Source organism: Rhinichthys klamathensis, unplaced genomic scaffold, assembly GCF_029890125.1.
Source record: "Rhinichthys klamathensis goyatoka isolate OS25496 unplaced genomic scaffold, OSU_Roscu_1.1 h1tg000160l_1, whole genome shotgun sequence".
Lineage (NCBI taxonomy): Eukaryota > Metazoa > Chordata > Actinopteri > Cypriniformes > Leuciscidae > Rhinichthys > Rhinichthys klamathensis.
In genome coordinates this window covers 526,015-553,308 of record NW_026606694.1, presented here as the reverse complement: position 1 = coordinate 553,308, position 27,294 = coordinate 526,015, and the positions used below count along the sequence as shown (strand labels likewise).

At 41.3% G+C, this 27,294-nt stretch overlaps 1 protein-coding gene across 8 annotated transcripts in view; it reads right to left on the bottom strand.

Annotated features, from left to right (window-relative positions):
- dnajc6 (DnaJ (Hsp40) homolog, subfamily C, member 6) overlaps positions 1–27,294 on the bottom strand; it is a 52,259-nt gene that overhangs the window by 22,595 nt on the left and 2,370 nt on the right. For 3 of the 8 annotated variants that reach the window (XM_056258823.1, XM_056258822.1, XM_056258826.1), the window contains exons 2-5: positions 20,065–20,203; positions 10,902–11,052; positions 4,769–4,818; positions 3,708–3,856 (exon numbers count right to left, since the gene is read on the bottom strand). In XM_056258823.1, coding sequence (XP_056114798.1) covers positions 3,708–3,856; positions 4,769–4,818; positions 10,902–11,052; positions 20,065–20,203 — 489 coding nt within the window. Of the gene's footprint in view, positions 1–3,707; positions 3,857–4,768; positions 4,819–10,302; positions 10,379–10,901; positions 11,053–20,064; positions 20,505–27,294 lie in introns of those variants that run through there. The other 5 variants (XM_056258825.1, XM_056258829.1, XM_056258824.1 and 2 more) reach the window with 5 other exon arrangements.

The window sequence follows — 27,294 nt, the reverse complement described above, 5'->3', positions numbered from 1 at the left end:
GTTTTTGTTATTGTGTTTCATCCAAAAAAATAAATGGAGATTAATTTTCCTAATTAAATTTATTTATTTATTTCTTAAAACATGATATATTGTGAGTTATTACTGATAATATATAGATTATCGCAGTATCGCCATATCGTGATTTTATCGGTATCGTGAACAATGTATCGCATATTGTATCGTATCGTGAAGTAGCCAGCGATTCCCAGCCCTATTCAGCAGTGGTGTGTAACGCAGTCACTCATACTAGCCACTTTGGTGGGTTGAGTTTACATTTTTCAATAGTAGTCTTTTAAAAAGTAGTGTTGTCAAAAATATACGTTTTTAGATGCATATCGATACTGAAATATCTGAAACGCTTTCCAATACTAATTTTCCGCATAATAGATACACAATACCGGCTGCGCTTTATCGCTCTCTCATCTCTCCCACAGCGAGTTGACACAAACCTGCCTCCCCTCACTCACTCGTTTCATTTGCTCCGCATGAATATTGTTGGTGTTACAGAGCTTGAATTTCGACATGGGATTGAGCGTATTGCGCATTATTTTACTCTTTCTTTCTGAGTTCTGGAGAGAGTCCGCCAGGACGGGATGAGTCTACTACTAGTAGAGCCATTCTGGCCAACCTGAGAATTCCGGTCAGGAGGGACCTTTTGTAACAGGCAGGGGGCATAATCCTTCACCCCCGCCCCGAGTTATGGAAGCTGTGGGTTTGGCCTCTGAGGGGGCCCAACTCCTAGTCTCAGGTCTCCTCAGGTCCAGAGCTCCCACCACAAGGAAACTGTATGCATTGAAGTGGAGGGTTTTCACTTCATGGTGCGGAATTCGACAGTGAAACCCAGTTAACTGCCCAGTTGGTACAGAGCAGGAGTTCCTGCAGGATCGTCTTTCAGCAGGGTTATCCCCTTCCACACTAAAGGTGTACGTGGCAGCCATACCTGCCTACCATGTCCCTTTGGTTGGTGTATCCCTGGGGAGAAACCCATTGGTGACACGTTTCCTCCTTGCAAGCCACACTAGAGTACCATCCTGGGACCTGGCCATTGTACTAGAAGGTCTGTCCACAGCTCCCTTCGAGCTTATTGAGACTGTTCCGGAAAAGTTTCTGACTCTGAAAACAGTGTTCCTTCAAGGCATCATGTCTCTTAAAACAGTATGAGACCTACAGGCCCTTTGCCTTGAGTTTTCACCGGGGATGGTTAAGGCATTCTTATACCCTAGACCGGGCTATGTCCCTGAGGTGCCTACCAATGTGCCGCGGCCTATAATCTTATAAGCCTTTTGCTCTCCTCCTTTAAGAGATCAGGACTATGAGAAGCTGAACATTGTGTTCCCAGTGAGAGCACTGGATGCTTATGTCCACAGAGCTTCCCTATGGATGAAAACTAATCTGATGTTTGTTTGCTTTAGATCACCTAAGAAAGGACTTAAATGGATAGTCCAGGCTATCTCTCTTGCTTATGGGGTCTCAGGACATCCTTCACCTTTGGCTGTCAGAGTTCATTCAACCAGAAGTATGGCGGCCTCTAAGGCCTTATTGACGGGGGTGTCCCTGTAAGATGTATGTGATGCGGCAGGCTGGTCCTCTCCCCTCACATTCGTAAGGTTTTACGATTTGGACTTGGACTGTGGTTTGCAGGTGCTCCTGGCTTAGTTGTGGTTGCAGTTTTCACACAGACAGGCACTTGTAAGCATAGCGGTTTGGGTATTATTGTTCCCAAAGTGTCAATACTATGACGCAGTGCGAGTTCCCTCGAAAGGGAATGTCTCCGGTCACGAGCATAACCCTTGTTCTTTGAGAGAGGAACTAGATGCTGCGTCGCTCTGCCATACTTCCTGCATCCCTGTGATCGACTTGGTTCGGCTACTTTGAAGCTAACGTTGGCTATTCCGGATGTGCTTTTATGCTTCCTGGTCATGACATCAACCACCCGTGACGCTCCGTTTGGATTGACTTCACACACGTGCTTAGGGCTGGGCGATATGGAGCAAAAAATATATCTCGATATATTTAGCTATATCTCGATATACGATATATATCTCGATATCTTTACAGGAAAAATAACCCAACAAAAACTACTGCAAAAAACAAATATGCCAAATACCACAGTCTTTTTTTTATTGGAGTGCAAAGAGGTAGGCAGTCCATGTAGTCCAAAGTGCTTCTGCGACATTTAAAAAAAAAAAGTCCCTGTATACAAAAATAATAATTCAACGACGCCAATGGCCAGGGTTGCCACCTGTCCCGTTTGACCGGGATTGTCATTCTTTTTAATAACCTGTCCCGGGAAATTTATCCACTCTCCCGGGACACAGAATGTCCCGGTTTTCGAAAGGCTGTGTGAATGTTCAAACCGTGTAGCGTGCGCACGGCAGAGAGGGAGACAGCACCGTGTAGCGTGCGCACGGCAGAGAGGGACAGAGAGCGAGAGACCTTGTGTGTGTTTGCTAGTGTGCGTGTGTGCCTCAAGAAGTGCATGTAAGACAGCATTTAAGACGATTTTTTTAGACGAGTTCTGTAGCCTCCGGGCTAGTTGCAGGCGCCGCCATGTTGAATGAGACAACACGCGAGGGGAGGGGGAACAAAAGCAAGGATGCGGGGGCGAGCACAGCGCAGAGAAGGCAAAGTGGCAAAATCAGAATTAAATATAAACAATATATCGATATATACGATATGTCAAAATCCATATCGTGTTTAAAAAATATCTCGATATATTTTAAATATCGAGATATCGCCCACCCCTACACGTGCTTCAGACGCAATCATGCAGAGGCGTTCCCAAAGCGCCAATCCTATGACGCAGAATCTCGATCCCCTCTCAGGGACCAAGGGTTACAGTCTTAACCCGAGACGTTATACTGACATATGCATCAATCATTTTTGGAAGTTAGTATTATTGTTGCATTGTTACCTTCAAGTTGCAACATGTTATGAGCTGTCTGTCAGCATCTGTGTATTTTTATTTTACATATAAATTGCAAATTGTGGCATACTGCAAAGCATTCCCATCTCTTGTGTTTTTATTAATGACAATATCAGTGATTAGTCAACTTCGACTCGATTTTAATCACATAACTATCGACTTCAAAAAATCTCAGGTCGTTCAACAGCTACTAACATCTTATTTAATTTTGCCTATGTTTAATATATCTAGTTTTATGGATGTTTTAAATTTTTTAATGGACATAGGAAAATAATATTTTTTTCAGTGTTCTCTTTTATTGGCACAGACATTTGCATTGAACATATTTTCCTAGTTTCTTGTACTATTAAATGTGGTGCAGTATCACATATTTTGAAGGAAATATGCATGTTAAAAAATTTATATACTTTTAGGGTGAAAGCCCCAGATGTTGTTTGTGATCACATTTTGACAGTTCAGCGTGCAATGATAGAGAAACTTTCTCAGACCTAAAAGCAAATTTATTTCTAAATGAAATCCAGATGGAATGTTTAACAAAGGTAAAGTGATTTTCAGTCTTTGTATGTTGCAATTTAATTTTGTCTGAAATTTCCCTCATCAGCACATAATTTCGTACAAATTTTAATAAGAAGTTATGACTTCTTCTGCAACAAAGACAAGATTGAAATCTTTCCAAGTACTTACTACTTACTACTTAGCCCACAGGCACTTTAATTTGTAAAGTGATCTGGAATGTAAAATGAAAGTATGTAATTCAGGAAATGCAGCTGATTGCACTCACTCTGTTGGAAAACTTGGCCCCTCGGTAGTTCCTCTGTGACAGGTTGAAAACAGTGTAGTGGTCGGCATGCCGTGAGTCCAGAAAGGAACGGATATCCTCTGTGTGGTTCCTGTAGCCCATCTCCACCGTCTCAGCAGGATATGACATCACTGACAGAGTAAAAGGACAATTAGGAAAGGATTATAACACTTCTTTCCAGTAAGTTTAGTGTGGCCAATACAAACATTGCATTTAGTGCATATAGCTGAAACACAAACATGATAATATTAGCATCTGATATACAGTACTACACTTTTATATGCTTTTAAACCGGATATGCTTTTAAAACTCTCTTACAATAGTGGCCAAAAATGATGTCCAGCCTAGGAAATTGACATCTTCACCCGTTATTCAAATAATAATAAACATTTGTTAAAGATTTTTTAATAGCACATTTCATAGTTGAACTTGGAGTCAATTGTTTAATTTGTGATAATGTAATGAAACATTCCAAATTGTGTGGACAGAATTTTTGGCCAGGCTATCATAAAAAGAAATTAACACATGCAAAAACACGAGAGAACCAACGAAATATTAATAACTGATGATTATGTTGTATGATTTATGCTTTTTTTTTTTTCTGTGTGAGCTATTTGTTTTTCTATGCATTCTTTTGCATAGTAAAATAAAACCTGTAGCTGTATTTTGCATTTTTTCTGCCATTGTATCATTTAAATACCTTAACCTTGTTTAGCGTTTTGTTATTGTTTCATTCTTAAAATATAAAAAAATATATAAATTAATTTCTTTAAATTTTATGGTTTAATAATCCAAGTTTTATGGTCATTAAAAACAAATATCCCCTCCGGACATCCCTTCTGTCCATATGCCAAAGTCATGTGAGTGAGAAATAAGCAAATACATTAAACTGACTGACTGCTTATATAATAACAGTCAAAACCAAGGACACGTACTGTATGTCCACAGTTAAAAAAGGAACAAAAATACCTTGGAGTAAATGCAAACACCATGGTACACGAACATGGTCAACATTCACTATCACATAATTGTTCATTACTCACCTATAATACGTGTGGTGATGTAAGCAATGTCCAACTCTCCTTTTGTATATCTAAATTGTACACAAGAGCACATATAAACTCAATATCGACAACATAACATATATTCATACCAATTTTGACATTTCTTTTTTTTTTTTTTTTTCATTAAATTATTCTAATGTCCTTAATAAAAAATGTATCAATACAATATGGTAAAGTTATAACCCATTTTATTTAAGTCGTTCAATTAAAAAGTAGAATTGTGTTAATGATAAATGCATCAGTACTTACAGTATATACTAAAAATTCAGCTTTGCATCACAGGAATAAATTTAAAAATATATGCGACCCTGGACCACAAAACCAGTCACAAGGGTCAATTTCTTAAATTGAGATTTATACATCTGAAAGAAATAAGCTTTCCATTGATGTATGGTTTGTTAGGATTGGACAACATTTGGCCGAGATACAACTATTTTAAAATCTGGAATCTGAGGGGTGCAAAAAAATCGAAACATTGAGAAAATCACCTTTAAAGTTGACCATTTATGTTCGTGATTTTGCTGCATCCACGCACAAAAATATTTTATTTATATATTAACGGTAGGAAATTTACAAAGCTTTATTTAGCTTAAATAATCAGAATATTTCACACTGTGTCTGGCAAGACGAATGGGGAATACCTCAGCGTGACTTGTGTCTGAAAGCACGTGTCTAAACGCGACAATTGTATTGGCCGGCAACCACCTATGACGTCACTACTACCAGTGCGACCGTTGGTAAGGGATAAAAGGACACCTGAGGAAAACGTCATTCTCTTCTTAATCCTAAGGAGCCATTTGTTTTGAAACCATGTTGGTAAGTGTTTGCATCACTTTGGAAATTGGCAGTTGCAAAGCATTCAGGAAAAATGTTGATCTGCGTCCTTGTTATCTGACACCAGATGATACACAAGACCTTTGTGTTTGTTTTGGCTAGAGCACTCACGCTCAGTCCTTAAGGGGGCTGTATGCGTGCACTGCGAGCGTTTCCTATGAAAAAGCTCCACTTTCATTTGACCCTCCTTTCAAGGGAACCAAGACACACACCTGTACCCCATCTCAGGTGGAGCTTGCTGAGGAGTTTGAAAGGAGTATGGCCCTTTCACGCTCCTCTGTGGCTGACGAGAGTAATCTGCCGGAGAAGGATGTATAATCTCTTACATCCTCTGATCCAGTGGGCAGTGCTCTGCTAGCTTCAAGCCGGATGAGCAGGAAATGGCTAATGAAGGCGAAGAGGTAGAAATAACGGAGCCTTCTCAGCCTGCCTACCCCTTATATGAGGAGTTGTTGGAGGTTATGGAACGCGAGAAGGAGGGAGTTCCTCAAGGCAGATTAGACAGAGCGATTTCTATCTGGACATAATGAGCCATTTCAAGGACCATATGGAGATCAAGAGAGCATGGAAGAAGCCGTATTCAGCCCACATCCATTAATTTCATCCATTCTAACTATGCGAATGCCAAGGGGATGCGTGAGCGCGGATACATATAGATGCCTCCTATTGAAGAGATGCTCATGAGCTATCTCTCAAACGGGGAAACATCAACACTGAAGGGTCTGACCCTGCCATCTTAGAATGACATCTCACTTAAATGGCAGGGCATACACGGCAGCAGGTCAGGCTGTGCACACTATGGCGGTGCTGCAAGCGTACTAAGCCAATCAGCTGAGGGACCTAAACCAGTGTCGGGGTCTTTCCCCTGATGAGGTGGGTGAGCTGCCCCGCACCACAAATCTTGCTCTCCAGTCCACTAAACAGAGTGCTCCCGTGATAGGCAGATTGATGGCGGCAATGGTGGCCACAGAGATACATCTGTGGGTGAACCTGGCTAGCATTAGGGAGAAAGAGAAGGTCTTTCACCTTGATGCACCGGTTTTGCCTTCTGAACTATTCGGCACATCCATTGAGGAGGCGAAGGCGCGGACGGTAGCCTTTAAAACAGTCATACCGCCCCGGCTCGGGTCCGCTCCCAAAATGCCAGGGGGACCTGGCTCGTCTTGGGCTCATGACCAAAGACTGGGCCAGAGGGCTAGTGTCGCCCCTCGCACCCCTCCTCCAATGAGGAGCAGAGGAGGCGTGAGGTATGAAGAAGAAACACGATCTGAGGGAAGTGATTTAATCGAGTGATTTAATCGAGATGCTCACAGCGCTCTAGAGTTGATGAGGGTAAATAATTCCTACCCTCCTTTGAGGGGAATAACATCTGCCCTCATCCTTTCGGCTCTGTGTCAAGCTGTTGGCTTTATGAGTCTCTTTGACTAATTTGTTTTTATTTTATTAAACTAGTCGAGTTGTATGGCTCTCATCGAGCCTTCTTGACAAACCTATATTTTTATTGTTATGGACTGTTACCGTAAATGTCAGGTGGACTGGCTCTAAGTGAACCTCCTTGACAAAGAGTGTTGCTAGGTCTCCTCTCGTTTTGTTGAGAGCTTCCAGCTGAGACCTCTGCTCTCTAGTGCTCCGCATGATTAGGCACTGAAATTAACTAGTCCTCTTCTCATTTTAGAGAATTGTCTTGGTGAGGCCCCCGCTCATTAGAGATCCTTTTTATAAGCCTCCATGACTGTGGATCGACCCTGCTGAGGTTGTCTCCTCTGAGCCCTCCAGGTTAGCGGTTTAGAGTAGCAAGGCTTTCTGTGAGCCTCCTTGATAAAAGTGTTTTTAGGATATTGAGAGATTAGACCTCCTCTCACTCTGGAGAGTCATTCTATGAGTTTTTTTTTTTCACTTTTCAGCGCTACTGCTAGATCATGTTACAAGTGGAACGGCTTTTAGTAAGCCCCCTGATAGGACGTCAGGAGAATTATCCAGTTGAGGCCTCCACTATCTAGAGCTCTTTCTTAAACTAGCATTGGCTGCTTTTAGACAGAGTGTTGTTAGGCTTTCACTCGTCTATTGAGAGTCATTCGGTTGAAGCCTCCACTCCCTTGAGCTAACCACTGGGATAGTGAATTCAAATGGCCTGGCTGTCTTTGCTGAAGGCCTGTTCTCCTAATATTGGCGATATCGACTGACATGGCTCCCTGTGAGCCTCTTCCCTGTGAGCCCTGTGAGCCTGTAAGCAGCCTTAGTGTGAGTTAGTATTACCTCCTCTCATTTAGAGAGCCTTCCTGCAGAGGTTTGTAATCCCTGAGCTCCGCCTGGATAACAATGTCCAGTGGCATAATTCTCTAAGAGCCCCCTTGGTAAGGCTGTCCCTAGTATAGTACGAAGTTAGGCCTCCTTGTTCTAGAGAGTCATCCTGTTGATGTCTCCGCCCATCAGAGCCCTCTTTTTCCAGCTGACCTCTCTTAGGTTGAGCTTGGTTGTAAGGCAAGCCTCCTTGATAAGTCAAGTCTAATGTGTTAGCTAGTACTCCGCCCACTTAGAGGGTCATTATGCAGAGTTCTTTGTTCCCTAGGACTCAGTACAATCAGCAGTATCAAGTTGCTAGGCTCTCTGTGAGCCTCCTTGAGATAAATCTGTAGGCTAAGTTTGGTACTCCCCTCGTTTAGAGGGTCAGTATGCAGAGTGCCTTGCTTTCAGTGGGCCTCCTTGATAAGCATACAGTCAGTGAGCCGGTCAGTACTCCTCTAATTCTAGAGGGTCATCATGTAGAGTACTCTGCTCCCCCAAAGCTACTTTAGTGCTCTACAAGTCCTGAAGAACCCCTTTTCGGGCTGAGCAGAGTTACTCCCCTCGCTTGGAGGGTCGATATGCTGAGTCTCTGTTTTCTAGGACTTTCATCTCTGGAATCTGGTGTGAAGTGGTTACTGCCTGTTGCAATACCCTCTCATTGGAGGCCTTTGTGAAAGTGCTGAATCTAGAGATTCTGCGTAGGCCGACAGGTTGTAGGTTGACCAGGCTAGAATGGCAGGGGTCAGCCTCCCTGGTGATCCCTGGAGCCCTACCGCTTGGCCCTGTGAGGACTTTCCTAGAACAGGGTATGTAGTTTGGGCAGTGGCCGAAGGGAATAATGTTACTTGCTACGTTTACATGCAACCAAATAATCCATTAGTAATTGGATTACCCTCAAACAGCTTGATCGATTCGACTGAGCTCGATCTGAATGAAATTTGGATCGGCCTGAAAGGGGTGGTTTATTCCTTTTCTAATCCAATTGAGAGAACATGTAAAGAACATGTAAACACTTGATAGGATTGAAAACTGAAACTGGAAAGGACTGCGAGTGTGCATGCGCACATCAACCCAAACAATTTATTTAGCATTCATGTAAGCACTACATTCGGATTCATCAATCAGAATGAATTCACTCTGATTGACACAAAAGGTGTGCATGTAAACATAGGCACTGACAGCTTGCTGGTGCGTACCTTTGGGGAATCTGGTTCTGACACTAAGGTCAGGAGAATCAGCTTTTTTAGTGCTTAATCACCGCCAAAAGGGCATGGATTACCCTCAGCGTGGTGGAGTGGGTATTTGTTCCCCATAGCATCTTGCCAGACACAGTGCGAGTTATATTCGAAAGAAAATGTCTCAGGTTACAAATGAAACCTAATTTTCCTGAGAAGGGGAACGACACACTGTGTCTCATTGCCATGCTTTCGGGGTGCCTGCCACGTCTCTTTCAGACGAAGTATGATGTGTTCCTCAGACACCCTTTTATACTCACGGTCGCACTGGTAGTGGCGTCATAGGCTGTCGCCAGCCAATAAAATTGTCTTGTTTAGACACATGCTTCAGACACCAGTCATTCTGAGGCGTTTCCCATAGTGTCTTACCAGACACAGCATGTTGTTCCCCTTCTTAGGGAACCTAGGTTACATTTGTAACCCGTGCATCTTTTATCAAATAAATGCAGCCTTGTTGAGCATGAGCGACTTCTTTCAAAAACATTAAAAAAATCTTACTGACCCCAAACTTTTGAACAGAAGTGTATATTCATGTTTTTGAGTCATCTAACTGTATTTTAGACATAGAGGACCACATTACACAACACCCAAATCACCTGTGTAATCTGCTGAAGCGTGAAATCCTTCTAATGGGATCATATGTAAACAAACTACTATTCTAAGCCTCTGTGCAAGAGGTGAATGAAATACACTAGTAGTTTACAGTGTGTCTGTGTGTGAGTGTTTGTGCAGTGGTCTGTATGTGTGTGTGGGTGTTATTCACCCTTTGCACAGTGGTGGAAATAGCAGCTTGTTTAATTATTATCAATATAAGTGTGTGTGTAAGAGAAAAGCACACAGAGTTGGAGAGAGACTTGTTTTTCTTTCATTAATTTTTACTTAATGAAAGTAGGTCTTCATTAAGCTTATTACGCAGTACATTTTCATGTCCCAATCATGATTTAATATATTAGACTAAATATTAATAGCAATATTATTGGTTACCTACATTTAATTTTCACTGAGTTTAATAATGCTCTCTGACTTAAGAGCACCCTAAGTTGGATCTGATCTGCTTCTGGGTCAGTCAGGGGTAAAATGCTAGATTACATAAGAACTTCGTGCTATGTCTACCCATTAGTGTTGAATGCTTTCCTTTCAGCTGAGTGATAAACGCACATGAATAGTTCAGAAGTTCTGGAAGCTCAGCTATCCCATGCATCACCAGAGTATCCTCTGGATAACTGCACACCAGCTGGGTCACAAAACACACAACCATGACAAAGAGTAAACAGGGGTTTCCTGCTGAACAAGCAGGTTTCTGTCTCAGGTCTGTTATGCAGTTGATGATAGTGATGATGGTTATGAAGGTATATAAGGAAAAACACTTAAATACTTATGTCAATTCTCAGAGAGACCAGATGCCGTGTTGTAAAAAACCAACACCATCACTGTGTGAGTGCCCATTTCTATTCTTATGCCAATACAAACACACACATACCTAAACAGAGTCATTAGATTGAGAAATCTTGATCTATTAATAGTAACATTACACAAAAGTAGGTCACTCTATTGAAAGACCTTGGCTCTGTTTTCTTTGAAGTCTTACACATAAACATTGATAAAGTGCAAACATGCACAAAACTCAAATTTGTTTGGACTTTTATTGAGCAACACTATTTGGTATATTTAACAAGCTGTTTTCTGAGGACAATGCAGGTGATTCCTTGTGGGTACACAAAACTTCACCTACACACAAATTAACCATGAGGACTTACGTGGCCACCTGGTTCATAACCTTGGTAGAGGTGTCTTTGATGGTGTCTTTGAGGTTGTCCTTGATGTTGCTGAAGAACTTTCCAGCACCTCCTTTCACCATATCCAGAAGTCCCCCTCCATAATTTCCGTCCATATCTGGAGACGGAGGGCCTTCAAATGAGCAGAATTTCATATCTTACAACATACATCATGCAGACAGGACACCACAAACACGCATTTTACATTTCATGACTAGTGATAGACTGGTATATTGATAATACAGTATATACACTATTCAAAAGTTGCCATTTATTATTATCAATGTTGAAAACAGTTGTGCTGCTTAATATTTTTGTGGAAACTGTGATTTTTTTGTGGAAACATTTTTTTCAGGATCCTTTAATGAATACAGTTCAAAAGTTTTATGCGGTTTCATACAGTTTAAATGAAATAAAAAATAAAAATCTGTTGTAATAACATGAAAGTCTTAATTGTCGCTTTTAAATGATTTAATGCATCCTTGCTGAATAAAAATATTATTTTAAGAAAAAATCTTAATGACCCCAAACTTTTGAATGGTAGTGTATAAACTCGGCTAAACATTAGTCATGACAACACATTATACAGTACAGTGCATGTTTATACAATGACTACCATGCAGACTACCATGAAAACACTATTCTCTATCAAACATGCAGCATCAATTAGGCAGATGTCTAATGCTGCAGTGGCACTGATCACCAAGGAAACTCAACATCAAAGCATGTGCTGATCGTGTTTATCTGAAGGTTTAGTTTCCCTTGTAAATATAGTTACTGTACACTCAAAACCAAAGCCAGTCCACCACCTTCTCTTCTAAACTAGGTACTTTCACAAACCCATTATATGAAATATAGGAGTCATCATAAATAGGCTAATCTATAATAAATGCTACTGTATATTATGGACAGATCCCCTTTGAGCCAAATGTGCTTTAGATGATGATGGTATCATCATGATGGTATTTATAACGGAACTGAATCAACACTGAACTGACTATAGCTGAACAACAGCAGAAATGCATCATTCTCCTGTTGTCACTGTAAAGCTGCTTTGAAAAAATCTTTATTGTATAAAGAGCTATATAAATAAAGGTGACTTGACGGTATGAAGCTGTGTGCAAGTGAGCTACAGATTTCTACCTCCCACTCAGCTACAGATTTCACCTCCTCATACACACACACACACACACACACACACACACACACACACACACATGTCTGGCAATTCACATCAGTATGTAGACAGGCTACAATATTGGGTGGTCAAACGATGTCCTGCATCCGCATTCTAATACATACAGATCCTACCACTGTCAGTGAGAGTCACACAACCCACAGTCCCCCAGCTAGTCAGTTTACGTACTATGGAAGTTTGTCATACAATTGATGGACAAAAGTATGTGGTCCTCCCTTTGGTGCTATACGGCATCCTCTACGAACTTTCTACTATATGTTGGAAGGTCTGCTGGTTTTTGCTCCCATTTAGACATGAGGATGACTGAGGTCAAATGTTCACTGGGGTTCAGGGTTTTATGAAACAAACTATGGCCTACAAGTATAATATGTGTCTATTTTTAATTTGTCAATGAAGATAGTTCCAAATAATGTAGAATAAAACTTTGAATGATTTGTTTGAATTAATGAATGAATGACTCACTTGCTTGTTTTGTTACTGAATGAATCATTGTTTTTGAACTAATTGCTTGAGCGAATGATTCCATGACACACTCATAAAGTTTCTTGTCACTGCCTACTGGCGTAACGATAAAACCTGTTCGTACATAGTAGAGCTGCCAATGCCAAGTGTAATTCCTTAAAAGAAAGCAATCTTTATTTCAAATCACTATTAATTCTTTAATAATCCCATCTGTATCTAGTTGAGTTCTCTATGTATAAGAACTTCCAAATTTGTTCAATCCTCTGTCAGTTCTCGTTGTGATTTAGTGTGGTGAATGTGATTATTCTTTGTGTATTCTCCTGGGTAAACTCTCTGTGTTTATTAAAGTATCTTTCTTAAAAATTCTGTGTCATGTATCTCGTGTCTACACGTGACAGATACCATCACACTAATGTGCTTTCAAAATTAAAATCTTTGCGCTGCTGCTGTTTGGATCTAAACACTGATATCTACTGTAATGATAGAAAGGAAATAAATAGAAAAATATAGTCAATGAATCATTCATTCAACCGATTCGTACAAAAAATAATTTCTTTAAATTGTATATGTGACAGTCATCACATATTTTTTCTAAACATTTAAAAGGTACAATATGTACGATTTTTGGATTAAAATATCCAAAAACACTAGAACAATGTTATATATTTTGACTTCAGCTGAACAATTACACTGTTTTCTACAGCCGAAATTAACTCTGTTTGCATCATGAAGCCTGTTACCCTCTGTTTCTGGTTTTATTTCTGTAGACGACAAACTATTGGCAGGAAATAGTGCAACTGAGTCCAAACAGGGTGATATTGTGACATTACGCTCCCTGAAACAGAGGGCAGTCCAGGGAGATGCAGATGGTGGTGTGATCCAGCAGGGGATGGCCTTGAGCAGGAACAGCTGGATGGCACTCCAGGCCACAGCCAATGTTGCTGGAGGGAGGAGCCAAGGTGGTGAGGGTCTCCACACCAACCTGGGGACGAGTGAAGGTAACAGAGCTGATGGAGGTGGAGCCCTAGGCACAGACAGAGAGCCGAAGGAGCAGAGTGATGCTGATAGTCCCTGAGTCTGCAACAGAGCTGCATCGACGACCCCCGAGATGGAAACAGGGTACCGAAGGGCTGAGGTGGAGCTGGAGCAACTGAGGGCTGAGGCGTAGCTTGAGCGAAGGAGGAGCTAAATAGAGCCGTAGTGGTGGAGGGCCTGAGAGCAGCAAACGGCCCACAAGTCTGTAGTGAAATGATGGCGATATCTGAGCCAGGTGGAGGCTCCGATGGTCCGAAGGAGTCCAGTGGAACCGAAAGTTCGAAGGTTACTGTTGGATTCAAGGGAGGAAGGTGAAGGAGTCAGACCATCTCATCCAAAATAGAGTAGACAGGCTCGGGAGGGATTAAAGGGAGTAGGGGATCCTCCTCTCCAAAATCAAAATAATAGTTCATGGTGCATGCCTGTCTGCGGTGGGCTCATGCTGCCGTTCCTCACTGTCTGGAGGTTCCTGGCTGGGCACTGGATTGGGAGTGGGGCTGGTGAAATTCCGGGAATTTGGATTGATGTGCAAGGTCAAGGAATTCTGCCACATGTGCCTTGAAGGAGCGATTTCCCTGGTCAAGGCAGATTAACAGGAATGAGGGAGAGTCCATGGCGATGGGGAAAAAATAACTACAAAAAACACTAATACAAAACAAAACCGTAATCTATATCACTTTACTGGTCCGGTCTTCTGTCACGGTTATGCTGCACATGAAGGCACAAAGACGACGATGAAGAAGGTTCACATAGTATTTAATTGTATCCACAGGGTAAAGGCTTTGGGTACCCGGCTAACGATAAGCCTAGCTAACGTTACAGGGATATCCCACCATTTGGGGAATTAAGCTCATTTTCCACCTCCCCTCGAGTAAAACAATTGTTTTTTACCGTTTTGGAAACCATTCAGCCGATCTCCGGGTCTGGCGGTACCACTTTTAGCATAGCTTAACGTAATTTATTGGTATGACGACAATACTAGGGGTGGAACGGTACACAGAAGTCACGGTTCGGTTCATACCTTGGTTCAGACATCACGGTTCGGTACGATGGAGTGAAAAGCAAAACCAAAAAATAGAAGGCATTTTTATAATTGTCTTAAGCCTTGAATTTTTATTAACTAGTGCAAAATGCCCGTGCAAAATAATTTTTTTGTGTGTGTTTTTAGCAATTGTTGGTTTGGTGTGTTTGAGTGCTCATTGTTACAATTACACAGCAAAAGTCCAGTGACATTTTTATTTGTGCATGGTAGAAAGCATACTGATACTGACATAATGATGCATTGGAGGATATATTTAGAGTGGATACAGATACATGCCCGTGAAAGATAGCGATAATGTTAAGCATGACACAGTAATATATTTACATGGCCGTGAAAGATAGCGATAATGTTAAGCGCACCAGAATTAAATAATATATTAAGAAGTAAAAACAGCTACGCTGTTTACTTCTTAATATCTATAGATATTAAGAAGTAAACAGCGTAGCTTTAAATAAACATATTAAACTTTTACGCAGTTAATCTGTTTTGCAGTTCCTGCCTCTGTTGTTTTCGGTTGCAAATTGCTGTTCACAGGCTTGCAGTGCTTTTGGCCGCATTTGTGCGCAAAAACCGTGCCAAAAGTATAAGCGCGGAAAAATGAAAGTTTGAAGAATACAGATCCTATTTATTTTGCATTAGCATGAAGCTGCAGCTTCAAAATGCATGAATTACACTTACGAATAACAGTTAAATGCTGCAAATATTTTTTTCTTACACTTGAAGGGCGATTTACACCTTTACAAATCTTCTCTTGCACATGCAAATTTAATTTACGCTTGCAATCTTATGTACGCTTTCACAAATCTTACCCTGTGCATGCGATTCTTTATGTCATCATTTTACCTTCATATTACTATACTCGTTAAGCTCGTTAAAGCCTGCTATATACTGTTGAATAGGCAGGGCAACTATTTACCATAGCATATTAAACATCACATAGTTAACATAGCACATTAAACATCACATAGTTAACATATACATGCTAACTTCAGCGCGCATGACACATAACGTTAATAGCATTTACTACAAATGATGGCCGTGAAAGAGACTGCGAACGCATTAAATATAATATTAAGAAGTAAACAGCGTAGCTGACTTACAGATGAAGTTAACAAATGAATAAGCGCGACGATTCAGGGAGCAAATCTGCTTTCATCGTCCCTCTGTCTCTGGTCCTGCGCTGTGCTCACTCAGTGTGCAGTGGGAGAGGGGGAGTGGCCAGCGGCTAGAGCGGCAAAAACCAATGTGTGCTTCTTTTAGCGATATATTTAGCGATATCTTTTGCATTTCTAATCCAAACAACGTCAAACTCGGCACTGCACTTACTCGTGCCCGTAGCAAGACACCTGTCAAGTTTGAGATCCATCGGACTAACGGTTCGAGAGATATGCGATTAACAGACAGACACACACACAGACAGACAGACGTTCCTGTAATTTATAGATAGATAAAGGCTTAGAACCAGTTTATTTGTAGTGCACTGACAATAGTTTTATACAATTAGTTTATTAATTAAATTAATAAAAAGACAAAAAGACCTTGAGATATGTTTGGTAATTGTACCTGAATGAATTTAAAATTAATTTGCTATATTTCAGATCAATATATTTGTTTTCCTTAATTTTAATTAACCCTAACTTTATTCTCATCTGAATTATAAATAATTGATTTCCGTATAAAATAATACTACCATCAAAAACATCTTTTTTAATCAATGTAGAATGTGCAACTTAAAAATAAACAGATTAGAGCTCTGTTTGAGGACAAGAAATAAAAACCAATGCGATCTGATGAATGTCCAAAAAATGGAACCCACAGACAGTTTTGAAATGGGGTTGGATAAATATGTTTTGCTTTTAAAACTGTGTGTGTGTTTTTGGTTGGGTGACAGTTGTAGGTTACAGTTTGACAAGAGTTTATAGTTTGACAAAAGCACAATGTTGTATTTTAATGCGAGTGTACACAAATAAGTAAACCTTTGCAGTTTGAATGATGTCCTGTATTAACAAAGTTACGGAGTATGTTTTTATGTTTCCACTGTTCGATCGCGCCCGCGCCTCTCACACTCACTCTCACACTCACTCTCTCACACACACACACACACACACACACACTCCAGCGTTGCAATCTTGACATCGCATCCTGTTCATTATGCTGCGTTCACACCAAATGTGAATAGAGCGAAATTTATCACTATCTAGAGTTTTATTTATTTTTATACCGTGTATTCTCTGTGCAAATTCGTCCACCGAACCGTGACGGCCGTACCGTTTCGGTTCAATACGAATAACTTACATGTACCCTTGCACCCCTAGACAATACAATATTATTGTAAATTATATCACATAAAAAGCGGTAGCTAACGTCAATTGAATCAAGCAAATAAATAGCTTTTGTTTTTGCTCCAAAAAGCTTGATTTACCTCGAATTTCACAAAAGATTCCTACACGTTATGAGTTTCCATCAGACTCGCGTGGTGTCTCATCCAATGGCGAGCTCAGTAGACGCTGTGTGCTTCAAGATTCTGACACAAGTGCTAAGATTCCGATTGGCCAAGAGAAAAAGTGCTAAGATTCCGATTGGCCCAGAGAAATGTCAATTATAAGAATTATCCAATAATGTTTCTCAATTCTAGCCTGCATGGCATGCAGATGAAGGGCAGCCTCTTGGACTTTTAATTTGTATGTTTTGGCTTTCCTGTGTTTAATTGCATTCTCCTGCTACTAGTTTCTAGTTGTATTCTTTATTTTGTTAAATAAAAGTTAAAGCTGCAATCCCTTCTCTCCTTGCCATTTCCTGCCTTGACACTCAAACAGTAATTTACTGACATTTCTATGTTCATTTAAGATCACTTCCCTGCAGCCGAACACACATGCACTCAGAATAAATGTATTTCATTCTAAAGAGCTGCAGCAGTTGTAAGTGAGTTGTGTTCAGTGTGTTCAAATGTGCTGAGATGAAACATTCTGTGGGGGAAATAGTTCTCACAAGGATCAGAAACATGATTAGAATATACACGTCTTCTGTATGTGCCCCTGTTTTTTACATTTTGTCTCATGCTTAGATGTGAAATTATAGGTAGCAGACTAGGAAAAAAGGCCTCCAAAAAAAAGCAGGCACAGGTAAAAAATCTACAGAACAATAATACTATAATATCAAACACACATGTCATTTTGAATAACTGTCAATGGAAAAATATGCTTTAAGAAATAAAATTCAATATAATGTAAAATTATTTTTTTGACGAGTAAACAGCGAAAATTGTCAGCACTTTTCTGCCTCCAACTTCTTGTTGTAGCTAGAAAAGCAGGGTGGCCTGGCACTGTTTTAGTAGTGGGCCCGGCCAGAGAGTGGGCTTCCTGTCAGACTTGCCATTAAGGTACAGAGGAGCTCTATTCTGAGTGAGCAAATACGCAGGAGTGTAGTTGACTTCAAAGTCCAAGGCTGCCCTTCTCACAGAGTCTCTGAACTCCTACTAATGTTCCTTTTAATCGCACAAAGAGCCCAAGAGCGCTTGTATGTATGTGTCATGAGAGAGGGGGCCATCCTGACCACAAAGATCAGATCAGTGGATTTGTAATATAAAAGAATGGGTTTTCTAACACATTTGCTCTTTTATTCTCTATCCCTATCACAATCCTCCTTTCTTTTGCTCCTTTAATTCAGCAGAATTGAGTCACAGAGAGTGGCTCTGTGATGTACAGCCCCCTGTGTGTGTTTGTGTGTATAATTGTGTGCTTGTGTGTCTTGTTACAAGACCCGGCTGGCTTTTCAATTATAGATCACCTACAGGCTCATACAAAAGCTACTGTCTTTTCAAGCAGCAATTTAAAACATTCAAAATTCCCTCATAAAATTCAAAGTGAATAATTATGGAACTAACTAAATGAACAGAGGTTTGATCAAGGTCAGCATTTTCTCTAAAATTAGCTTATATTAGAATCTCACTCTAAATGCACTGTGAATAGGCTTCATGCTGAAAACATTGCCACTGCAATGAAGCAGCCACAGAATCAACAACCCAGCAATGCCCCACAACACTCCAACAACACTAAAGTAAGCTGGTCCTGCTTTATGATGAAAAACTATGCTGTTATAGTTCATTGTATGTGACCTGCCAGAACTGTCTTTTCAATAAAAACATAAGAAACAATTGGTAATTGGCAAATGGTTAGTCATGCCATATAAGAAAAGAAAGCATTGCATTTTAAAAAGAGGTTTTACTATAAAAAATAAATACATTAAAAAGCAATGTGCATACTTTTAAGACATGTTGAAATAGTCTTCATAAGGAAAACAAGTGTTGCCTTATAATCAGTTGCTTTCCTTCACAATCCATCACATTTGTTTAGATATTATTTACAAAGTTGTGTTTCTTCGGTTATGTTATCAGTTATATTGTGAGAGTAGATCTTTGATGTAAATTATAATCGTTTAATTGTTATCTGAATTGTTAATTTGGTGCAATTTCTATACTATACAGTATTTTGATTGGAAAGGCTGCTTTTGATTAACTTGTTTAAATCATAATGCAATGTGTTGTTATTTTACAGAAATTAACAGATTTTAACATTAACATTATGTAATTTTATGACATATAAAGTTATGTAGGAACTGTAAAATATGTAATGACCTAAAGTGCCATCATGTAATGCTTGTAGCATCTTCACTGTGTTTTTATTTATTTTTTAAGTTCTGGCAAGCACTGCTCGCTCTCGCTCTCGCTCTCTCTCTCTCTCTCTTTTTTTTTACTGTAAATTTAACAAAAACAATTTGAGCGTAGGCTAAATCATTTTGTTTTCTCTCACACACGTGCAAAAACACCAGACCGAAGCAGACACCAGCTGGGACTACAAGAACCTGACACTAGCTCTTCCTCATGTCTCAGTCTGGAAGGCCACCTTTCATCCCAGATCACTGCAGTAAAACAGGAGTAATCCCAGTATTATAATACAGACATCCAAACTCTGTTTTAGATATTACTATCCTATAATCCATATAAAACTGCATGCAATAAGCCCAACTACATGCACGTCCAAAGAAAATTGCATAACTGCATAGCACACCAATATATGAGGCAACAACAAACGTCATTTATGCACATATATCTAGTTCACAAACTCGAATTTCAATAGCTATCTGTCAACTAACAATCAAAGTAGTTTCAATGTAGCTTCCTATACGCCAGCTCTGTGGCTTTGATCAATTGTCATGACACAGCACACGAACAGACGACACGAAGCACATGCTTCCGGCGGATATCGACAACTAATATTTAATCTACCACCGAGGATTCTTACAGGAAATCAGCATGACTAAAAACAAAACACAAAACAGGTTGTTTGGTGTCTATCAAACGAAGGAGCGGCTGGCCTGCAAGCGCCATCCGGTAGACGCGGTTTTCTTACCTGAGCTGTCCATGGTGCTGTAGTCGTCCTGCCGCGCGGGGCCTGTCTTAACGTTGCCGAGGGTCACTGCCGTCAAACCGCTGCCACCGCCGCCGCCGCTTCGTCCCCCGGTGCACAAGTCTCCGCCGCTATCGACCAGCTGCAAAGATTCGTAGCCATCATAACTGCTCTTTTTCTTGTAGCCACCTAGCAGGCTCATGAGAACAATTGGGAATCACATAGACGTACGACAACGACGATTTCAAGAGACTAGGGGAATGCACATGTTCTGTATGGCAGCTCGGAGGGAGGGAATAATGTGCTTTCCAGCAGGCTGTCCCGCTACATACGGCCGCTAGCTGCAGGAGAGAAGAGGGCGGTGTGTCATCAAGCGCCGCATTTACTACGCTGCACACACACAGAGCCAGCAGCCAATCAATGCAGCCAGTTAGCAGCCCACTCTGCACCCTCAATCCACATCCAGTGCCTGCTTTATAACTCATTATGTCAATGAGATACATTTATAATAAATCTACCTATAACTTGATTGATAATATTTTCAAACATTACGATGGTCCCTGCATGCTCAACAGACCATAAGTTCATTGAAATAGTTCAAATGACATGGAAACAAAAATATATTATCTTGTGCATTTCTACATTTTCTTAACAATTAAGCATTTACATTTATGCTGATTTTAATTTGGAAAAAACATTATTATTACACTATAACATTATTATAAAATGTGTTAAATATTACTGTATTGAAATTGAGGACAAAAAAAATGCATACATACATACATTTAAAAACATACACTGAAATAAATAAATAGAGGGGCTCAAAAACACAAACACATCTACTCCATCTGCCTATCCAAGTGACTCCCCATACTGTAGTATTTCTAACCAGGCCCAGGTCACGTGGAATCTGAAAGTTAGGAATGTCAATAAATCCCACCTCGCTTGTTTGTTTATTAACTATTGTTAAAGGCACACTATGTAATTTTTCCCCACTAGAGGTTGTTTATTCAAAACAAAGGCGAAGCCTTGATTTTGGATAATCATGGGAGTTGTTGTCTTCGCCTCTACCGCCTGTGGGGAATACGACGGGACTCAGGGAGAAATCATATTCATGGAGGACCAGTAATGTATTAAAGGGCACCTTTTATCCAAAATTCACTTTTACATGGTTTGAACATAAATGTGTGTTGGCAGAGTGTGTACACAACCACCCTATAATGATGAAAATCTACCCAGTGGCAAAGTGATGTAGATTTGCACAGGCCCCTCCCACGACTGTTGACGGACACTGCAGTATTAGCATATACCCGCCCTGAGTGAGCTAAACACAGTCCGCCATTGTTTCGACGCCGGAGCAGCTGTAGACAAGAATATCTCCTAAGCGATTGAGGTGTTTTGTTATAAGATGTAAGAATGAGCATAGCAGTCTTCATTTACTCTCGTTGTTACTCGAGGATGGATCTGTACCAACTGTTCGTGATCCAGCTTATAGTCTCCGGAGCGATAGGCCTAACGTTACTGATCACAGGGAGAGCGCGCACTATTACAGTTCGTCTCGTTTTACGGATATAAAGTTTACCAGTTTATTAAGCTCCCCCTGAAAAAGTGTGTATATATTTGTTTACTGTAGTAACAAGTGTTTTGTGTAATTCGCTGTGTATGTTGATGATAATGAAAGGGAGAGAGAGTTTATGGATAAGACTTTAATGCACACTTCTTATACTGTGTTTATTCAGCTCTTACAGTGATTTAAAACTGACGCTTCAATATTTTGTGTGATGTACAATAAACTTCATTAAACTCATCAGTATATTTTTGGCCATCATTCGGACGGGGTCCGCTAAAGCAGGCTTGTATTAATAGTGGATACAAGCAAATTTAGTTTTAAAATTTAGTGGACAAATAAGTTACAACCGTAATTAAACTAAACTATACCTGTTCTATCTCCATACAGCATATTCTCTGGCTCGTATGTGGGCATTATTATCCGACTCCAGGTCAAAATGAACACCGCTACAGAGGGACTGTTTAGATATTATCATTCCGTGAGATGAGATTGTCCTGCCACTGAGTGCGAGCTAGTGAAGCTCCGCCCTCTGTGCCGGCAGCAGCAGGTCATTTGCATTTAAAGGGATACACTCTAAAACGGTGCGTTTTTCTCAGCCCCAAAAAGTGACAATATTCACGCACCAGTGGGGCTCGACAGCCTTAGTCAACGGGTTGGCGCGTATGGTTGGGTTGCGGAGAGATTGTGAGATTGTGGTTAGGTCTCAGCAGCAGGAGGGACGTAGAGGTCAGTAAGCTGGGCTGAGTTGAGTGGGGGACGGAGGGGGGTGATTTTGGGACGCAAGAGTCACTGTCTTCATGTTTTGTCATTTACGCCTGTGTTATGGAAATCATCATTATGAACAGCAGCTACGCTAATTATTTTCCCTTTGCTTTTCTGCTGTTATCTCGGGACGCGAGTCCCGAGAAAATGGCGTTCGTCAGCTCCAGTTTCAGACTGATCTCATGAAATGGCGTATGTATGACACGCCAATTCGTATTTCCATTTTTGGCGTGCTATCAACACGCATAATCGCTTTTCAGCGTGTTTATCAACGCCTTTGACTTAACGTTATATTACTGTATTATGTACATATAAATATATGACCTACCCCAACCCCGTCCCTAAACCTACCCGTCACTGGGGTTAATACCATTTATGAGTCTTCTCCTACCATCCTAGGAAAAGAAATATCGCTCCACAGATGTAGAATATAGATTTTGCTTCGTTTCGCTCGGACATTTAACGGCGTACACATACACGCGGAATCACTCGGACGTTTAATGGCGTAGACATACACGCAAAAGATTTCGGCGTGGACATACACGCGGATAGCTCAAAATGCGTATAGATAACACGCCACTTGAATTGAAAGTGGCGTGTATGTTTACGCAAAGTCATGATGTCATGTTGCCAGTTTGTATCCAGCCTCTCACGGAGACTTCAGATGCTCCAATCACAAAGCCTATGAAGTGACGACTCAACACGGGCGATATGGACTCTCTATGGACGGCACTGATCCTCAACAACTCGTCTTAAGACCGGCGTGCATACTTGGACTTCCAAAAAATACTCTAAATGTTCCGATCCAATCTGACTTGTAATGCTGCCCGAATCATGCACTGTTCCTTCGTTGGCCAGAGGAGAACTGGCCCCCCGACTGAGTCTGGTTTCTCCCAAGGTTTTTTTCTCCATTCTGTCACCTGATGGAGTTTTGGTTCCTTGCCACTGTTGCCTTGGCTTTTGGCTTGCTTAGTTGGGGACATTTAACATTTAATATTCAATAATATTATTGATCTGCCTTACTTAAGGTGGACGTTGACGCAATTTCTTTTAGAAACAAACTTTGTTATATTGTTTTCATGTTATCACTGTGAAGCGCTTTGATACAATCTGTATTGTAAAAAGCGCTATATAAATAAAGGTGACTTGACTTGACTTGACAATTTAAACACGCTGTAAAAAATTCTTTGTTGGGTATTTTGAGCTAAAACTTCACATACACACTATTTTACATCTTGTGAAAAGGGGCATAATAGGTGCCCTTTAAAGATTTATTAACGTTACGAAAGCCGTTGGAGCGGAAAGAGGCCGCTGGAGCGATTGCTAATGAAAGAAGTGCGACACACAGCTCTAGAGCAGTGGAGCTTTTATTATGCCGCAGACCACTTCCGCTTCTTCCGGTCATGCGTATGCGGGGTAACGCAGAGCTGTCTTGTCATATTAGATAAATTTGAGTGTGTGGAAAGTTGTTATAATGCTACTATGTGCGTTCGCTCGGCAGTGTCAGGGTTCTGTCACTTCTGTCTAGTTTATTTCTTGGTTTTGTGACAGAGCACTGACACCCTTGTTTTGTCTTGTCTTTGTCTGAGTTCCCGGCACTTCGGTCTAGTTTGGCTTCAGTTCTGTGTCGGGATTCGGACATTCATGCTCCGCGTGTTTTGTTGTGTGAGCGTGCGGTTTCGAGTTCGCTCGGGCCGTACGCTCTTCTTTCCGTGAGTATTGTTGTGTTCTGTGTAGCACGCAGTTCGTGTTTACAATCTTTAAAGCTTGTGTTTTACACTGGCTGTGTGCTTTCATGTTGTCATGTTCTGTGTGAGTTCTCATTAGCTGCGTGTTCATGTCTGCGTGTTTTTGTTTGTATTTTGTTTTATTTTATTATCATTAAAAAGCCTATCAACTCTGCACCTGAGTCCTCGCTTCATCCCTTACCCAGAACCCTGATAGAACGATCTGGCCAAAAGAGGACTCAGCAGATGGATCAACGCAGCCAACTCCTTTCTCTTCGATAAGGGGGAGCCTGCGTGAAGGAGCTTGTTCACCAGTTCGTGTTTGTAGCGGTGGGGCTCAACATCAGTGACACAGGACATTTTCAACAACAGCCTTAATGAGCCTGTCCGTGCCTGGGAGATGGGAATGCTGGGCATTCCGTCATTCTGGCAGTTTGTGGGGTATGTATAAAATCGTTGAGAAGAGGCTGGCCTTCCGCCTCTTGGCGCACCTCCCGTTCCCCTCACAAACTGCCAAATCCCCAGTCCTCCAATGACCCCTTCGGGAAGAGGGAGGAGGAAGAACAGGTCTGCCTCATCTCCCTCCTATCCAGAGGCGGCCGAAGAGGCCTCAGCTCCCCCAGAGGCGGTAAGCTCCTTTCCACAGCCTCGCCCTCGCAAGCAGAGGAAGAGGAAGTGGAGGAAGGCTTCCTCTGTTTCACCTGGTCCGGCGGTCCCAGAGCCCCCATGTCCTGTGGTCCCAGAGCTCCCAGGTCCGGTGGTCCCGAGGTGACAGAGCCGCACGCTCTCCCCGTCAGTACTGCCATGGCCAAGAGGGCTGTCTTCGCCTTCTAGGCATTGGCCGTCCTGCATGCCTGGAGGAAGCACATGGGTTCTACTGACCACGGACCAGTCTGTCATCCCAGAGCAGCCCGCTGAGGCCGTCCCAGAGCCACCCAAGTGTCTTGACCTGCCGGCTCCGTCCTTGCTGCCTGCATCGCCCTGGCCCTCAGCCAGGAATCCAAAACTGCCGGAACCCGCCTGGTCCATCCCTCCGGCTCTGGCCCGGTCCTCAGTCGGAACTCCAGACACGCCGGAGTCTCCCGGGTCTGTCCCTCTAGTTCCGCCCTGGCCTCCTGCCAGGAATCCAGACCAGCCTGAGCCTCCCTGGCTCAACCCTCCTGTCCCTGCCTGGTCACTTCTAGGTAGTGTCAGGGTTCTGTTACTTCTGTCTAGTTTATTTCTTGGTTTTGTGACAGAGCCCCGACACCCCTGTTTTGTCTTGTCTTTGTCTGGGCACGCAGTTTCGAGCAGTGCGCTCTCTTGTCTGTTTCATGTGCAGGGCGTGATGTTTGGATCCTGGCACTTCGGTCTAGTTTGGCTTCAGTTCTGTGTCGGGATTCGGACATTCATGCTCCGCGTGTTTTGAGTTTGAGATTGAGTTCACTCGGCCAGTACGCTCTTCTGTTCGTGACTATTGTTGTGTTCTGTGTAGCACGCGGGTCGTGTTTACATGCTTTCATGTCGTGTCTTGTGCTGTGTAGCACGCAGCTTGTGTTTTACACTGGCTGTGTGTTTTTATGTTCTCTTTAGGTGCGTGTTCATGTCTCATTTTTGTGAGCACATGGCTTGTGAATGCTTTTGTTTGTATTTTTTTTTTTTTTATTATCATTAAAAAGCCCATCAACTCTCCACCTGAGTCCTCGCTTCATCCCTTACCCACAATCCTGACAGGCGGCTACTATATGATAAACTTGTTGAACACTGCAGTGAGCTAGATCGATATTAGGCATGGCAAATAATGGTATTTGCAGTAAATCAAGAAAACGAGATTTAAACAAAAAGACTAACTGTGTTGAGCTGTATAACAATTTCTGTCGATGAATATACCCAAATAGTTGCTCACCTGTCTAATAAAACACATAATATATTAAAGCGTCTTTGGACTTTCCATTCCATGGTTTCTACAAAATAAAATTGGAAATCGAGGGTAACGCGGGAATGATGTCATTGATAGGCGACATCCGTGTCCTGGTTAAAACTGCTTAATTCTCTGGATTTAAACATTCTTAGAAACATTTGAGATAATGGAAGCACATAATTTAAGTACACAAATCAACAAAATTTATAACATTGTTCTAGTGGTTTTTGGATATTTTGTTTAAAAGATCTTATATAGTGTGCCTTTAACTATTGTATAAATTGTTATTATTAGTTTGTTAACTGATTTGATCATGCTTTCATACTTCCAATCCACAACAATCTGCTGAATTCCCCTCAAAATCAGCACAGACAATTTTTGGGGAAAAATATTTTCACAATTTACCTGAAAACCTTTAACACACACAAGCTTGTTCTTAAATTAGCTTGTTCTTGCTTTGCATGTACAAATACACATTTCAGAACAATTCATTTCTAAACATGGAAGGCTGTGAGATGTTCCATGCATAATTAGTCTGTTAAAGGTTAAATCACTATTTTCCAGTAAAGACCAACTGTACAGTTTGTATGGCTGTTTAACCTAAAAAAAATTCAGCTGTATGCAGTGCCAAATGTTGCTGTTTTTGAGTGGGCTTTGCGTTTATTTCTGTGCACAAAAATATAGTCTATGAGTAACCCTGATATAGCGTTGAGTGCTTTGCCAGTGGAAGTCAGGCAATCCACGACTTCCTCTCAAGAAGGATGATTTATGTTTAATTGAGCTACCGGTACTTGATGCTTCCCTTCATTCAGCCCCCTTGCTTGGCAGCCACTGGGGCTACATGCTTTCTCATAAGAGAGCTGGAGCCTGGGCAACCCTTTAAGAAGAGTGAGACTGAGAGCACAGCATGTAGGAAGTGTCACTGAGAGAAAGGCTCTAGTTGCTGTCTGCCATTAATTACCAATTTAACGCCAACTCCAATTCATTTGTTTACCTTTACCATTATAAAGTTAAACAATCAATAAAAGCAATCTTGGTTCAGCTGGAGGACATCATTGGACAGTTGAAATGCAAACTTTTATAAAGACAGAAATATATGATGGTACTGCTCGAATCCCATAGTACAATTTGAAGGGCAAGAGCATGTCAATATCATTATTTCATAAAATGAAAATCGGCAACTGAGAAAATGGTAAGCAAGCGCATGCACATACAATTTTCTGGAAGAAAACACCATCAACAACAGCAATCATTGTTGTAACTGGCGATTTAAA